Source organism: Varroa jacobsoni, unplaced genomic scaffold (assembly GCF_002532875.2).
Source record: "Varroa jacobsoni isolate VJ856 unplaced genomic scaffold, vjacob_1.0 scaffold_702, whole genome shotgun sequence".
Taxonomy (NCBI): domain Eukaryota; kingdom Metazoa; phylum Arthropoda; class Arachnida; order Mesostigmata; family Varroidae; genus Varroa; species Varroa jacobsoni.
In genome coordinates, this window is record NW_019213604.1 from 100,927 (window position 1) to 117,382 (window position 16,456).

A 16,456-nucleotide genomic window follows, 5' to 3' on the forward strand; every position below is an offset into this window, starting at 1 on the left:
AGTTAATGTGCTACTTAATAGCAAATTTAATAAGGTAACGAATTTAGGTTTTTTGTGAATCAGCCAGAACGCACGCTTCCAGATAAACTACTTCGAGGATAGGCGATTTCGTTGTGTTTTATTTATTAGAATTCGCTAAACTGTGCAGTCAATTACGAAAAGCAGAGTTTCTTATGAGCAAACAGCCACATAGTAAATGTTTCAAGTTTTACGTTCGGTACTGCACTCGAGAGCTCTCAGACAAGTAAATCGTCAATTTTGTCTTTCGTTACACGTTACAAGGCTGTAACGCTTAGCGTGCCACAAAACACAACTCTTGTCGAGTGAGACGCCCAGCGCAAAAATCGTCTGCTATATCAGAGCTGTATGCGCAGTCTCGCTGAACCAAATAAACAACATACTCTTGTGACCACGTTCGATTCGGCATTAGGATTGTGAGGGCAGGACTCACTTGACCGCTAAAAAGACAGTGGACGGGCTCAGTTTCTGTGGCAATGTTTTGGTTTCATTGTTGACTCGTCGAATTTATCATAGCTTACAGTGATCGTTTCTGTTTCGTAAGTTTTTTTTTAACACTCTGTAGATTTCGATTTACGATCATATCAAGTTTTTGGTGCCACGTTACTATATGTCTAAAGTGTCTGACTGGAGAATAGACTGAGGTGTCTACCGCGGTGTACTAGTCCTATTGTTCGATCCTAATTGTCATCATCATCAAAGCGACGGGGAAATTCCACGTAGCGGGTGTGTATACGCATAGTAGTATATTTATATTAGGGTATCGCATCTAAAGATTCTACTTCGTCGGCAGTAATGGCATTGGTCGACATGTATTTATTGTGATTGTGGTAACCAGATTACGCGATATGGTAATATCGAAAGATCTTATCTGTACACAGCGTATAAATGTATACCAACGCGACTGGAATTCCTGAATATACAAGCTGTCTCAGATATGAAAATATCGAAATTTTAACAGTAAAGCAAAAATTGCACTGCTAAATCGATAATACACGATCCGAATATGAGTTCGATAGCTTGCAAGGTCGGATATCTGTAATCTATGTCAATGAATTCCTACCTATTTATAAGCAAAAATAGATTAGTTATTAATATATATCCCGTGATTCTCCACGAAGTATGTACATCTAGTCGAGTTTTAGCAGAGACAACGAGAACCGAACAACTTGAGTGTTTTGGAAGTGTTCAAAATGGTATTGAGCTCTTAGCCAAACTATAAAACCTTCGTTTCAAATTTTCGCTGATTCGGAGAGGCGTTACTGCAAGGAAATGAAACGTTTTAGTATTGGCATTTTCTTAAATTCTATCCAAAATAGTAACATCATTTTTTTTCTGCTGTTAGTATCTATGATACCTTTTTAATCTCTCCAAAGTTGGGGGTTGTTATTATTATTTTATAACATCATATTATGTATCGTCACTTATTCTTAGAGTTCATAAAAAAGCAAATATTCATAAACGATTCGTTTGAACTCTGTGAATCTTGCTAAGATAAAATTCAAATCTAATTCGTGTTTGCCTATTTAGTGTTTGCCAGTATTGATATCGATGGCTTACTCATTTTGCCTACAAAGATATAAAAAAGAACATGACAAGAAGTGAACCACAGATGAGCATTTATTTATACATATAATTTTTTACACAATGTTATCTATGTATCTACAACGTATAAATTTGAAAGTATGTAATGTAATAAAATTATATACCACAGTAAACCATACCATTAAAATGATATGGCTATGTTTTATGACAATATAATAGAATTGGGTATTTTAGTATGTATATGTATTATATGTATATTTCTAAATAATGTTATCAACGAGAACACGATTGATCGGCCCGGATTTGGGTTCGATGTTTTCAAAATCAATTTATGGTTAGATATATTGAAAAAAAATTTATTCAAACAATAGGTGCAGGACACGCGAAAATTATTTAAGTTAACATTATCTTATCACAGATTTTATGTTTGTGCAGAAGCAGACCTATCTTTGGGCCGTTAGATGGGTACAAGTCATTACGCCCACACGATCTAGTTAAGAGCTGCATATTGACAATAAGACAATTATACGCGATGAGTATCTATAGCAACGTACTAAGCTAAATTGAAATCGTTGATAATATATTGTGCATCTTTATGCGCAATACACCCCAGGTAGTTGATAAAGAAACTGATTCAATTAGGCTTTTACAGCTTAAATATAAAACTAAGGAACAAACAAAAAATACGTGTTTTCTTATGCACTCATATATATGAAATAAGTTAAAACTTGAAGTAGAAAGTAATTACAAATAAATTGCACCCCTTGTCGTAGGTTAGAGTAATGGGCTTTTTGCAATGTAACTGAAATCATGAAACTCGTTCAACTAAACGATATATTTTCATATTCATTATCATATTATATTGTTCTAACGTGGACAATACTAATAAAAGGTCTTAACATTTTCTTTGATTTGCAGGAGACCCATTATTTATTCAAAAACACTTCGTCATGTCGTCATCCGAAATACTTGCTATTGGGTCCACTTCTGCTAGTCAAACGGATTCACATACAGCTTTCAAAGACCCTGGGTCCGGCGTGTCTTCAGCCGATGATAACCGCAAAGCAGAAGTAGTAGCTAATGAAGCAAGAAGACATTCTAAAGTCGATCATTTGTCACAGGCCCGCGAGCTACTAGAGAATCTTTGCAAAAAACACGTCGACCTAACAGACTACAGCAATTCTGCCGGACCGTCAAGCGGTGGCCTGAAAAGTAGTACCGATCTGACCAAACTGCGAGATCAAATCTGGGAGCTGTTCTCCGCAGAAAAAACAGATATCGATTATCTTGAATCCGCCGCGTTTCGCAACAAGATCCGTCTCGTAGAGCAAGGCTGTGTGAAGCATCCAAAAAAGAAAAAATTCCATTTTAAGGAATTGGTTGACAGTATGGTCGTTAACCCGCCAAAGAGCGAGGTACGCGATGTACTAACTAGTGAGAAAATTCCATCACTTATATTTATTGGGTGCAATCGCTTATTCGATATGAGTATTGCACATACACAAAGCCTAACATCAAACATACTAGATGTATGTCGGTAGATTATGTGTGATTAGATTGCGTCTATATGCTAGTTCTGGTGCATATGATATTGATGAAAATATTTTTAAATCAGGTTTTTTACTATCTGTTTTTCTATCTGATTGTTTGATTGCAGGAACAACGTAAACTGATTCAGATCAACCGAAACCGCAAGGTAGCCAAGTCATCTGAAAAGCTAGTTGAGAAGCTGAGCGAGAAACTGACTGAAATCATAGCAAAGATCAACAACGTCGAGCAAGAAAACGGATTCGAAGAGGACGAGGAAGATGCGGACGTTGAAATGGAATGTAATTATGTCTATCTCGATAGACTGAAACGGCGTGCTATAATTCTGTACAACAAAATCCAAGAGGTATGTATAATAGATACGCAATGGATAAACAAATAAACAGTTGTCAGCCTAAAATGATAACATATGTGTTGTAAGTAAGTACGCTAAGACTAGAAACCCCCACGCGGTCTTAGACAACGATGTCTCTCTTTGTATGTTGAAAACCCGAACGGGTTTCTTGGCCCATCTCTGGCCCATCCGGCGAACTAGCACATTGGATAAAACCTAAAGAATTCAAGCTTAAGAAGTAGTATCTGTTTCAATCCTCATTTTCAGCTTGAATGTAACCCAACGACAACAATGCGAGAAAGCCAACGACCAATCACTGTTCGTTGTAGTACCTGTCCTGAGGTGAATCGAGCCGCCGGAAAGATGGCAACTCGGTGCATCCGCAGGGAACTCACGCCGGATTTTACTGATGTTCTTGCTATCGTTCGCCGTGTCAACGAAAAAGCGAATCTTGGTATGAGTGACGATCGTCAAAGGTGAGAATGATGCCGTGTTTAATCAATGTTTTGATATTATATCATGTTGTATACAGGATATATTTGTATAAAAGCCTTAAGTTATAAACATGTGTATTTAACGAGGGTGTGCTTGATACTCTGTCAGTGTTCTGGGACTTAGGAGCGTGGAAAAATTATGAAGGATATATTGTATGTAATAATGCAAAGGATTGTACAAAATCCGTATTATTTATAATAACAGGTAGATGTCAGTTTATAGTGAGCGGAACCTTAGTCAGTTAGTGATTACACACAAGCGCTGACTTCTACAATGCACTTGGCTGTGAACATTGAAGTACTTTTTCTACAGCGTTGGTGATAAAAAAAATTTATATGATATTATTTCATGAATGACAAGTCAAGCGATACTATAAAAATCAACTTTATGAAGTAGCGCAAGTAGAAAGACGAAAGGGATGCAAGCAAAAAGACAGTAAAAACAATAGAGGATGGAATTATCCGCTTCGTTCTGTGTGCTGTATGTGCTATGAAGATATCCTGAGGATAGCCATATTATTTATATAGAAAAAAAATAATGAATGGCATTAAAAAAATGTAAATAAGAAACCATTTTTCTTTCTCTTGGCGCGGTTTTGATACACCATAGCATGCTGTGCCTGTCAGAATGGTATCTTTTGCCAATTCACTTCATGTTCGAGCCAAAAATCACCTATTATTCTACATAATCCAATCATATAATTTTGTTGTATCACACGATATTTTGTTAATCAACAGGTCAGTTGCTCAGGAGGTATTCAAGGAGATTGTCGAAGAGATAAAGAGACGCCGAATCATAGAAACACGCTTGAATATGGAATCGCTAGAAATAGAGTTCGGACAACAGGTGAGTTTTTCAATTTTATTCTATTTATCAGAAGTATAATAGCTACTTCATTCACCTCAACTGTACCCTATTGTAGGGTGTTTATATGGTTGTACATTCATTTGTTGTTCGATTGTAAACATAATGAATGCTCTCTTATTCATAAAACAGGGCTTATACTACATAGTAAGTATAATGAATCTGTGTTGTTGTAACGTATCGACATTTTTTGCTTTTATAACAAATATAATTTTGTGTTTCTGTGTATGTTCTAATAGCTAACTAAGCGCGATCTTGGTGTTTCAGGATGAAAGCGATCCGGCTGAAAATGATCCTGAACTTAATGCGCGCCTAAGGGCAAGTGAAGTTGAAGGTCGCGAGCGAATAGCGGCTGTTATTAATGAGTTCGCGGACAGGCAGGCCAGTGGCGCTGACGGCAGGAACGACCTACCACCATCATCTGACAGTGTCACTGCAAGGTCGAAAACACCAAAAGGTATTTTCCAACTGTAGCAATTGAGAAGAAGTAATTCACTGACTAGTGTATTATACTTATTCAATACTCAACTAATACTCAATAACGTATGTGTATATATATGTGACACTTTCTTAGATGTGGCACTTTTGTCAAATCTTTTCTGTGATAGGTAGTAATTCTTTAGTCGTAAATATGAAGAAGGGGTATTGCACGAAGTGCTTCGAGTTTTTCGGGGAGCATTTGAATTTTTTTCGAGTGCTATAAAATCTGCTTGACGTTTGAATAACTTCCTATTTTGGTCGTTTGTGGTGGTGTTTTACATTCGGGCTACGTAGAGATGAATAATCAATGTTCCGGGCAGATTTGGCAATGGATAAAAACTGGAGGGATAGCATAGTTAATAGGCTTGAAGTTAGTCCGCTCGCAGTGTTTAATAAACAAGCTAACGTACATTGCTTCCTAAATAATTGTAGCATATACAATATTTTATAACAGATTACGACCGAGAAAAGGAAATCTACACCTCCAATTGTAATTTACCTGTAATAACCAAAAATAAGAAATTATGTCGAGCCATGTGTTTTCTAAAAAAACATCAATAGTTAACTAAAACACTATGGACGCCTACTTATACTAACAATTTCTTCCTATGGTAAATAGTTGCAGGCTCAGACTCACCAAAATGGTATTATGGTAGCGGAGAGCCCAATGCGGGTAGGAAATCGCTTTCAAAGGGCGCTGCAAAACCATCTTCTAGCCTCCAGTCATTCGATAGAGCTAGACAAGATGAGTCTGAGCATGATGAAGCTGAGGAGAATGACGACCTTTCGTCCGAAGTCGACGAGTCCTATCTTAACTCCGATGAAGAGTCTGAGGACGACAGAGACAGGACTGGTATCGAAAACTTCGGAGGAGCTAAAATAGCTCAGGACGAGATTATAGTAGATAGTGATCATGATAAAGGCAAAGAAGATGAGCGTGAACTGGGTCAAATGGCGTTAGAAGATGTCGGTCACAAAGATGACTCCCCGACTACGAGTAATAGAAGCGGTATCTCGCCCGCGGCTACGGGTTGTCAGAAGGAAGATATCGAAGCACGCTCAGCATCAAAGAGAAGCCAATCGGGAGAAGAGAAGTATTCAAATGGCTCAGCTAGAACCGTCAGCGAAGCCAGCAAGGCGGATAGTAAAACCGATGAGCGTAATAGCAGTACTAACAGCAGTGGTGCTAGCAGTCGAGCTGACGGCAACAGGAAACGAGAAAAAGACGTTAACTCTATGAAAGAGAACGATTCCAATGAAGGACTACCACAGGTCCGTGAGTTGTCCGAGGTTGACCTTAAGACGGGATCGGTGATTGAAACAAAAGGTCCTAGTGCTGCTGGAAATGAGGATGACGTATCTACGGTAGGTAACATGCTTTTTCACGTTCCTGAATTAGTAGTATGTCCTTACTTTAGCATGCGATCATATGCACAAATCTTAAAATTCGCAAATACTAGGTGCAGGTATCATAAAGCATCACGATCGCAAAAGCTAGCTGTTACATAAGACCATGATTAAGAACTTTTTAGAAGAAACAGCAATAGTTAAATTTTGGTTACACTTAATTTTGGTACCATATTTTGAGAAGAAGTAGTTTACCATTGCAGGGGATCATTTTCGTCGAATCGGTCGACGATGATTCTAACCCGTGTCTCAAATCGAACGGCCACCATTCATGTCGAATCAAAAACGATCGGGCGGCCCCGAAGTCTAAGAAACGTTCATCGCAGAACGTTTTCGATGATGATAAACCACCTTCGAAGAAGACGGCCGTAATTGAACTGAGTGATGACTCGCAGGACGAAATCAGAGGCGATAAGCCAGAGACAGTTGTGTCCGGTAACAACGCCGCCTCCTATAACATTAGCATTGGAAGATTGCGCGCCCTGGGTACGAATGTTATGCCTGTTGGAGAGCTTATCTCACACAATCCTCCGGAAGTCATTGAAATTGATGATTCTGATTAGAAGTACTTAAACCCCATTATGAATCATTCGAACTTTTAATAGTATTCGTTAACAGGGTGAATCAGATAAACAGTAGGGTGTGCATTAGACGAGTAAGCAACTCAAGGTATTATGTAGCTGAGATGTTCATTGACAAGAAATACATGGATGTGGAAATCATAGAAGATTATACACCGATAAGACTTGCTATGTCCTGGATGTTAGCTTTGAAAACAGAAAATAAGCAAATATTTAGCGGTCGCAGATGTTCTTCTTCTTCATAATAATAACTACAAAAATATATGATGACATTTGATCATAAGTAGTGGAACAGGTAGAATATCATTAAAGCCAATAGCGGATTCAAAAAACATCCTAGAGATTGCTATGAAGGTCAGTTTCTACGGCACAGAGTGCACTTATCCACACAGAGTCACTTTTCTTGCTGTATAATGGGGCCACCAGTGGAAAGTCAATTTCACAAATTTAGCATTATATAGAAAACCTTTCCAAATATATATATATATATATTAATTCACATTTATTTATAAGGAAATATCGAAATATACAAATATGTCGTACTTGTATATATGCAGCAACTAATGTAAACATGTTTGGCGAGAGACACGCCTTTAAAATAAATATGAATTGGTTGTTATTAAAAAAAAATTGAGCAGTTTGTTCTCATTATTGTCGACAATAATAATTAATAGCATGCATTTGCAGTTTCCAACTTATATTTTTGAAAATTTAACCTGCGTAGATTTTCGTAAAATGAATGGTATGTGGATAGTGGTCTATTTGGATCATTACGAACTTGTACTGATTGTTTTTGTGGATGTCACAGATTAGTAAGGCAAAGTATTTGTGGCAGAGTTCAAATATACATCACGCCTTTAACGCACGTCAGCAGGTGAATTGTGGGTTCACCGAGAACAGAGTTTAGTAGAAAACCCTGTGTCCTCCCCTATTCGATGCCATGACTGACGCACATTTTGAAGAAGACGCTTGCTGTGATGGACAAACAGCCGGCGTGTGCAGAGGATGCGCTCGGTCAGTCTGAGCAAAGCTGATAACAAGTTACGACGGTTGCGAGCGAAGAAAGTTCAGTGTTCAATAAAGGTTCCCTAACGCGACCTTACCTGATGTTTACCGAGTGAACACTTGCAAATTAATTGCGTAAGGTATGACAAATCAGTGTATTCAGCTCTTAATGTCTGCTTCCTGTTTGCTTCTGTTGCTTCTTTCGCCATCTCTCAAAGAGATGAGTATTTAGCAAGAATAGAATGGCATGCTTACACATGTACGTTAACACTGACTATTGCGGTGTGCGGAAAACTACGGTGTGTTTTAAGAAGTTAAGTTTCATTGTTTAGGAAAGAATATGCCATACTATCTTTGCATCGATTAGCGCACGAACTTCGTCGATGAGCAAAGTCAAAAAAAATGTTAGCTATCTTTTAGAAGACGAGTGTGTATTAAACATGTATTAAGTACCCGTACTATTAATTAATAATAAAAACTAATTACATAAAGGAGCGCAGAAAAAGTTTTGAAATTTGTTACAACCCATCATAAGTTTCACTGGGGCAGTAGTTGAACGTTATTAGCCTCTTATGAATTTATGATAATACATATATAGTTTTTTTTTTATAAAACTGACATCGGAGCAATCGTGTCAGTAGCCCTAGGGATCTGTTTACTTGAGGCCAAATACAATGAGAATCGTCAAGTGATTTTCCAAGATGATACGAACCATGTATCGAGGTCTATTTCATCTTGATCCACTTAAACAATAACGGTAGGGTTTGACTTAAAATGTTTGACATCAAACTGTTTTTTAGGGTTCGCTGACGGAGGTATTGCTTTTTCTGGAAGCAAGTGATAACACGTTTCTTATGTTTGTACTCAAAAATCAAAGGATCTAGCGAACCGAGGATTTTCTGTTAATTGTAGATTCCTTCGGAGATATAAAGGTTAGGTGTCTGCCTATTAAAGCGACAGCTTTGTAAGGTAGACGGTGTAAGGCCCAGGCGTAGACGCACGGTGCGCTTTACGTTGAAAAGAGTCTGGCGTATAAGGCCATGTTCAGAGATAGCTCTGAACGTAGAACTCGAAGCCTTTCTAGATTCTAACAAATCAATGATAAGTGCTCGACCTTTCAGCACATCAATGCAATTTTAAAACATTGAATTACGCTGAGTGCTTTGTCTCAGTGGTATCGGCAAATGAGGTGATCGAATTCAGCGGTAAAAAGCTTAAAGACTTTATTTCGATAAAATCATTGAACAAGTGCGTGTGCCAAGAATGTCACCGAGATCTACCCAGTTGGCGTATAGTGTCTTGAATACAAGATGCGTTTTTATTAGATTTATAACTGGTGGGGTTAGGAATACCTAACCCTATGTATTATCATTTAGTCCTGCCTAATCCGCCGACATTTTGAGATAAACAGCACGGATCATATCACCACGAATTTCATCGAAGGATGAGCTGAAGCTATTAAGTTTGCATGGTAGAAAACTGTGAATGGCAGCGATTACATTGGGGAAAAACAATTTTGTAAGCCTAATTTAAAAAAAATGGATATTATTTAAAATAACTCAACCTACAACAATGAGGATACCACCACTTGCATTGGTGGGTTTAGCCAGATAACATTATAAAGGTTTTCCTTTAGATCAAAAAATGTACACTCGTTTTATCTAAAGGCTGGAGCGCTGGGGCGATAAACAGTATTTTAGACGCCTACTTCAATTCATATTTTCTTGTGTCAAACAGTTGCGGAGTTACTCCTGGGTGTATGTTTTGCATACGGTAAACACCGCTTAGCTAAGTATGCAGGTTTAACTGACAGTGATCGACAATTTACCTGTTTCAAAACTGGTTCTGGACGATGTTCTACGAATTCAAGCAAGCAAATGGAGTAGTTTTTTTGTATTGAGAGATCCTATCTTTGCAAATTATTGTTTAGTGGTACGCTTAAGCTCAATTATGGAGTCCTCATCATATACACTAGATTTATTTCGGTTGTTTTATCCTACCGCCAATGCGTGTGATTTAAGCTGAACGGCGCGTATCCTATGGAATCTTGGCTGAACCATTACCTGTAGTTTACATTTAGCTCCTGTTATTGCTTCTTCCAAAACTCTAGTGTTTTTTAATAACGTTTCGAATCAGTATCTCCTGAGCGTCTCGCACTACCATTTGGCAAAAAAAGAATTGACAGGAGTATCATGGGTACGCGAATTTAAACTAACGAATACGCACTGGTTGATGAATTTGAATTCCGGAAATGTGATTGACTCACATTAAGTTACGAAATCTATGGATTCTGTATTTCCATTTCAGTCATGCGTGATTTTATCTATATTGTGAGTTAATTCTTAGTGCTGCCAATTTTTGCGCTTTAAATGGCGCGCCAGCAACATTTCGATCCTTAAAGGTCTGCAAAACTGTTACCTTCGAACTACAACCGCTGCTTACGGATACGGTGACTATAGCCTTCTAATTTTACGGGGATATTAGATGAAGAATCTTGAAATTCCTCAAGCATTGCATACTTAATTAGAGCATAAGGCAGTACTGTAAATAACAACAACTAGCAATAATTAAATATACTGACAAACAATGTTTGCATTCTTCTTCCACTGGCAAGTCCAAACGAGGATCAAGCGGGTGCGTAGTCTAGGTCAAAAAGATACGAGAAAAAAACATCCTCTGCATATGAATGTACAAGTGTGGATTGTAAGGGAAACTAGTACTATAGTTAATACTATAGCTAGTAGAATATGTTTCAAATACGCAAAATCAATAATACAGCACTTGATATCGGCCAGGCTGCACCAGATCAACAGATACGTTAGCCTGTTCGTTAAGTTCAGTCAAACGTGACTGAATCCGACGACTGGCTATTAATACAAACATACAGAATGTTTAAAAAACCTGTTTAGTATTTAATGAGTCATAACTTTCTGGTTATCTTTCCCTTTCGATATTTAATTAATTGGAGGTAAGGAACTCGCCAAGATTAACCTTAAACAAAAAAAATTGCAAAATGCTATGGGAAGTATGACAATATAAACATTTTTGGGCAGCTCCACCTACACGACTTATAATTAATCGGGTAAAAGCTACATTTTAGACAGATGGAATTGTTAAGCATCTTAATAAACAACGTCCCGAAAAAACAAAAACATCAATGATTTTTATCAGTCACTGAAGAGTTAGAGCTGAACAGTTCAGAATCGTTCACCACAAATAACTTACGAACTTGGCATCAGAAAATCACGTGTTCATCGCATTTTAAGATGTGGTAAATAGAAAACTTAGATTCCAGCAGTAGCACTTCCTATCAATAAAGATGAGTCGGACCAAACGTAACAGCATCGTATATTTATTGGGAGTTGCAGCGTGGCGCAGCATTTCAAGCAAAAGATTAATTAGACGAGTTAATTTCCCGTGAAAATTTATTTTACCACGCACTCGGGAGAATTTTGGTAACGATAGCGAATTATATCTTCAAAAGGAAATACACCCGCATACTGTCATCGAGATGTAAGAGCATGTACTACTGTTGTACGAATGTTCCAGATAAATAGGTTGAACGAAAGGGTCCTATAGAACACTTTGCACGTTTTTCAGAACTGAAGCCAGTAGGTCGTTCCCTTTAATGGTATTTAAAAATAAATTTTACGATATTTAAAAAAGAGAACCTGCAATATTTAAATAGCTAAAAGCCGCCATTAGGCACCAATGCGCCACAATATCAAATAAAGTGTTTGTTAACATTTGTGCGTCTGTCGTTATCAGTAGCGTTTTGGGCGGAATGATAATAATTTTCAACATCTGTGGTAGGGAAAAAAATAGGTATGCATTTTATATTGATTTTTTATAGTTTAAGTATTTGTAAATACGGAAAGAGATTCTATGCAAATAAAAATAAAATTATAATTATTCAGACTGCGTATGAATTTTTTGGGACACCCAGTACTTGCGAAATGACGATGCCCTTATGTTATACCGAGTTGCTCTTACAGATGAAATGTTTTTAAGGGAAAGTAATCTGTCATATACTTAGAGACAACAAGCCATCTTCGGTACAAGTGAGTAGCTTATAAAGATATGTAAAGGAAAACCATGTTTCACAATACCAATATAAATATGGAGTTTTAAACGTTCAGGTAGTTTTACAGTGGTTTGTACCAACCTGAATAGACACGTTTATCTATTTGTATTATTGCACTTATCTTCATGTATTGGAACCCTCGTATTAAATAATTAATAAACCTCCACGCTGTTGGAGCATAATAGCTGATGGTGCGTGCTTTACGACATAGGCTCTTTTGGGGGCGCTTTTTGCCAAAACTCACTTGTCAGACAGGTTTATGCTTTAATGAATGTCTTCTAGTGGTAAAATTCTCACATAAATGCTAAAATCATGGAATTCAGCGAATTCTCAACGTTTTTAAACATAATAATTTTTTAATAAGCCGATGTCTTTGCTAATATAAGCAGAAACCCTTGATAACGAGAGAGAACTGAATACGATATAAGCCTGCGTGTCTTCTTCTAAACCCTCTTCCGCAACTGACTCTCAGTCTACGGCAGTTCTCATTATTGCTACTTGGTACTGCATTAAAACCCTGTCAGAGAGATTTACTTGTCAGAAAAGCGAGAACACAATAGATACCACCTGTAAAGCCGTTTCACACTCAGTCGAGTCCAGTTTCGTCGATTTGCGCAATAGGAAGTAGTGTTCTACCGTGATCTCCTCTTTTCAAATTGACATCTGGGCCAGGTGCCTACTGCCATCGATTTTCCTTTTAGAGTAACCATACTAAACGTCTTCGAACAGAATGCAAAGATTTAAGCGTCGTAATTGAGCCACTGCGTCTCTAAATCCCGAAACAAGTACAGATTGCAGCATTGTAGAATAAGTAGAAACGCGGTTTCGTTCTAAAATGATCATTTCTGGGTAAATATGATCGTTGTACAATTACTGGCTTCGATTAATTTACGATTTTTCTAGTTTTCTGGTAAGTGCGTTTGGATTTCTGTCACCTCCTCGTTATCTGTTGTCTATGAAAATGAAGCATAAAAGTGATTTTTGGATCGAACCGACCTACTGAGAGTTTATTAGGGATAATTGATAGAACCACCAGAACTAATCCTAAAGCGAACTTGCATAATGCAATTTTGTCATACGTCTATAAATCAAATAAATGATAGATAATATTATTATCGTACACATGTATGCCCTGTATAAAAATAACCGGGAGCGAAATATTTTTCCAAATGCTGTCGTCGGGGTGCTGCTTCGCAAAAAAAGACAACTATAGATTTTGTCTTCTCTCTGACAACCTGAAGCAACGGCCAAAACTAGGAGATACGCGTTCCCTTAACAAAACCTGCTTGCTTGTGTCATCACTTTCTGATGGTTCCGCGTATTCTTCGAAGGGCCGTTGAGTATTGACGGAAAGTCTGTGGTTTGTTGCCGTACGGCTAAGCTGAATGCGGTTACAATGTATTCAAGATGTAGAGTATTTTTCTTCTTTCTTCACTTCGAATTTTATTTACTTTTGTACATCGTCGACAACCCTGGCCTACTTAACCTGGCGAGCAGTGGTATTGTTATACCTTCAATAGTTGCGTTGTTCCCTGCAGGTGATTATTTACCCTGTCATATTTGTCGAAAATTTGTTGCAACATCCGTTGACAAACATAACTGGCCTTATCCTATGCATTGCATTTATCGTGGTGACGGGACTCGGCCGTGCCTACCCAACCTTAGTTTACAGAGTCATACGTTTCTCTATGCTCTGAAACTGTGTGCATTTTCTGCATCTTTAGCTACGTGACATACATTCACTCTTTCAACTCATATTGGGTATGTGTGAATGTCAAAGATAGATAAGTGATATCGGTTAAAAGTTAGCGGTGTTAAGTTACTACTTCGTAGAATAGCTTGTTATCGAAGTGCCCGTTACGATAGCGGATTTTGCGAAGTACAACCTCAGCGGAAACCACGCGGCCCTCATGGAGAATTAGATATTAAATTCAAGACAATAGTCGCCGATTTGGGAATAGTAACCTAGGAGCCGTTTGTGAACGTGCACAAGCCTGACGGCTCGCAGGGAACTCTGGTTGCTGCTGAGTGCGTACTTAATAATATAAAAATCGTTGAAAGCCAACGGAAGTTCCAACGCCGGATCTGCTCGAGTGATTCTTCAGGATGAAAATACCGGCCTCTGTACAAATCTTGGCTGAGCTTGTTATGCACTCAACGAAATCAGTACCGAGATACGCGTTTTTGTGGTGATAATAGTTGACAACCTAATTTGATCAAGCGTTTTCTCGATATAGGTATCTCAATCGAAGCGGCCCGTCGAAAGCTTGAACGAAACTACCAGTTGTCGCCGTATTGGTCAGAGGTTCAAGATACAATGACACACGCAGCAACCGTGGGCAACGAAGGACTAATAAGGACTCTTGACGACGCTTTAGCAGCTCATGCAGTCTGCTCGTTGGAACCCTCTACTTGACTACGTCATTCTGTGGTTATGAGAAATTGGCACGGAATGGGTGCTTCGCCAGACGCAAGAACTCGTGCCGCTGAGCTAATGAGAGCTAGAGGGAAATCTAAACGAAGCCAAGAGACTTTGGGAGCAAGAACGCGGGCTTCGTAATGCAGATGTTCCACCTATCAACGGTAACATTAGAAGCTTGCTAGAAGGTGACAGGGTTCCCTTAAAAGCCAATGAACTTAACCCTTATCAAAAAGCGCTAATGATCGTGGAAAAGCACTTTCTTCACAGGCATGAATTCCAGGAGGCGCTAGTGATGAGACCGTATGCGACGAAGATAAGCATTAGACTTTGGACGTTACTATAGACGCGAAGGAGATATCAACCAAAAATATTAATCGCATTTGACGACACTTGGAAGAGCTGAACTTCGATCAAAATAGAGAAGCTCTTCAAATCATAAATTCTATCGAGTGGGTTATCACAGCAGAGGGCTATCTGGAGGATGAGCACAGCACCCTGCTTATACCGTTCATGAATGAAGAAGTTGACGAGGTTGAAAAAAGATAGCGGCGCTTAGTAAGCGTGTTCGGGAAATTCGCAAACTGCCCGTCTGCCCTGCGCCGTTCAACGTTTCAGCCGAATTCGCCTGTTGCCTTCCGATGGTTCTGCCATCGACTACGATCATAAGCGCGAGTGGTTCATATATGTGCTCTCGCGGCTGTCCGACTCAGCGCGCCAAGACCGGCCAGTTTCCTAGTTCTTCGGCGGGTCAGGAACGTGCACGTAGCAGGCGTATCCTGGCGAATTAGATTTGATCTAGGCCGGAGCCGATATAACATCCGTGGACAAGAATGGAAGTACCCTTCTACATAAGGCTGTTGGGGCACACAGGAACAATGTAAAGAGTGCTACAAAAATGACTGGTCTGCTGAAAGAGCAGGTTATCGTCTTAGATATTAACAATGATAAAAATGCTTCAGTTTTCAGAACTTGAATTATAAATTGACACTCAGGGCCGGGCCACCTGCGTTTCGCTGCTACAGTAACCCTGCCTTTGCATATCGTGCTTTACGCCTGTTTCGATAAATTTGGTGACATTGCAAGCCATCATGGTTTTGAATTTATATGCTAATTTAAAATCGATGAGCGTGTGCTTTCTTAAATATAAAACTCACGTAAAAGATAAACTTATTATTATGGTTCGTTTCGTTTCTCGCCATTTACTAATGGTATAGTAAGACAAACAAAATAGTGGTCCTGAGAGCCTTATGAAGCTGTAACGAAAATACATTCGGTGTTATTGTTTCTGGCAGAATCGAGTTGAGTTTTTTTAGTAACTTTATTTGGTAATTTATAATATAACGTGTAAGTTAGCAGTGACTGACATTACGCAAGAGTGTATCACTTTAAAAGGTCTTTAACATATTGTTTAATAAAAAACGTATGCTTATTAGTAAAAAAAAAAAACATTGGTGAAGATATTTAGGCAAGGCCTAATTTTCTAGACAATAACCTTTTGACAATATATGATACCTCTATGAACCTTTATAAAAACGCTCCTCTATTGAATATGTTCCCCTTATGATTAAACAATTTTCAAAAAAAAAAAAAAAACTAAAGTTGTTGAGTTGTAAGAACATATAAAAAAAGCTTACCACATAGTATTACTTATCGATCTTTTCCGCAGTGTAGTA

The 16,456-nt window shown here is 38.4% G+C and overlaps 1 protein-coding gene across 2 annotated transcripts; it reads left to right on the forward strand.

The window, feature by feature from the left end:
- Positions 1-424: 424 nt before the first annotated feature.
- LOC111262805 (uncharacterized) lies at positions 425-7,906 on the forward strand. 2 transcript variants are annotated; one of them, XM_022837371.2, is made up of 8 exons: positions 425-557; positions 2,482-2,978; positions 3,221-3,457; positions 3,713-3,921; positions 4,678-4,786; positions 5,072-5,261; positions 5,904-6,649; positions 6,895-7,906. In XM_022837371.2, the coding sequence occupies exons 2-8, from the start codon at positions 2,514-2,516 to the stop codon at positions 7,252-7,254; spliced, it is 2,316 nt and encodes a 771-aa protein (XP_022693106.1). In that variant the 5' UTR covers positions 425-557; positions 2,482-2,513; the 3' UTR covers positions 7,255-7,906. The 2 variants fall into 2 exon arrangements, with proteins under 2 accessions (XP_022693106.1, XP_022693105.1); XM_022837370.2 differs by having other exon boundaries at positions 445-744.
- Positions 7,907-16,456: the final 8,550 nt, after the last annotated feature.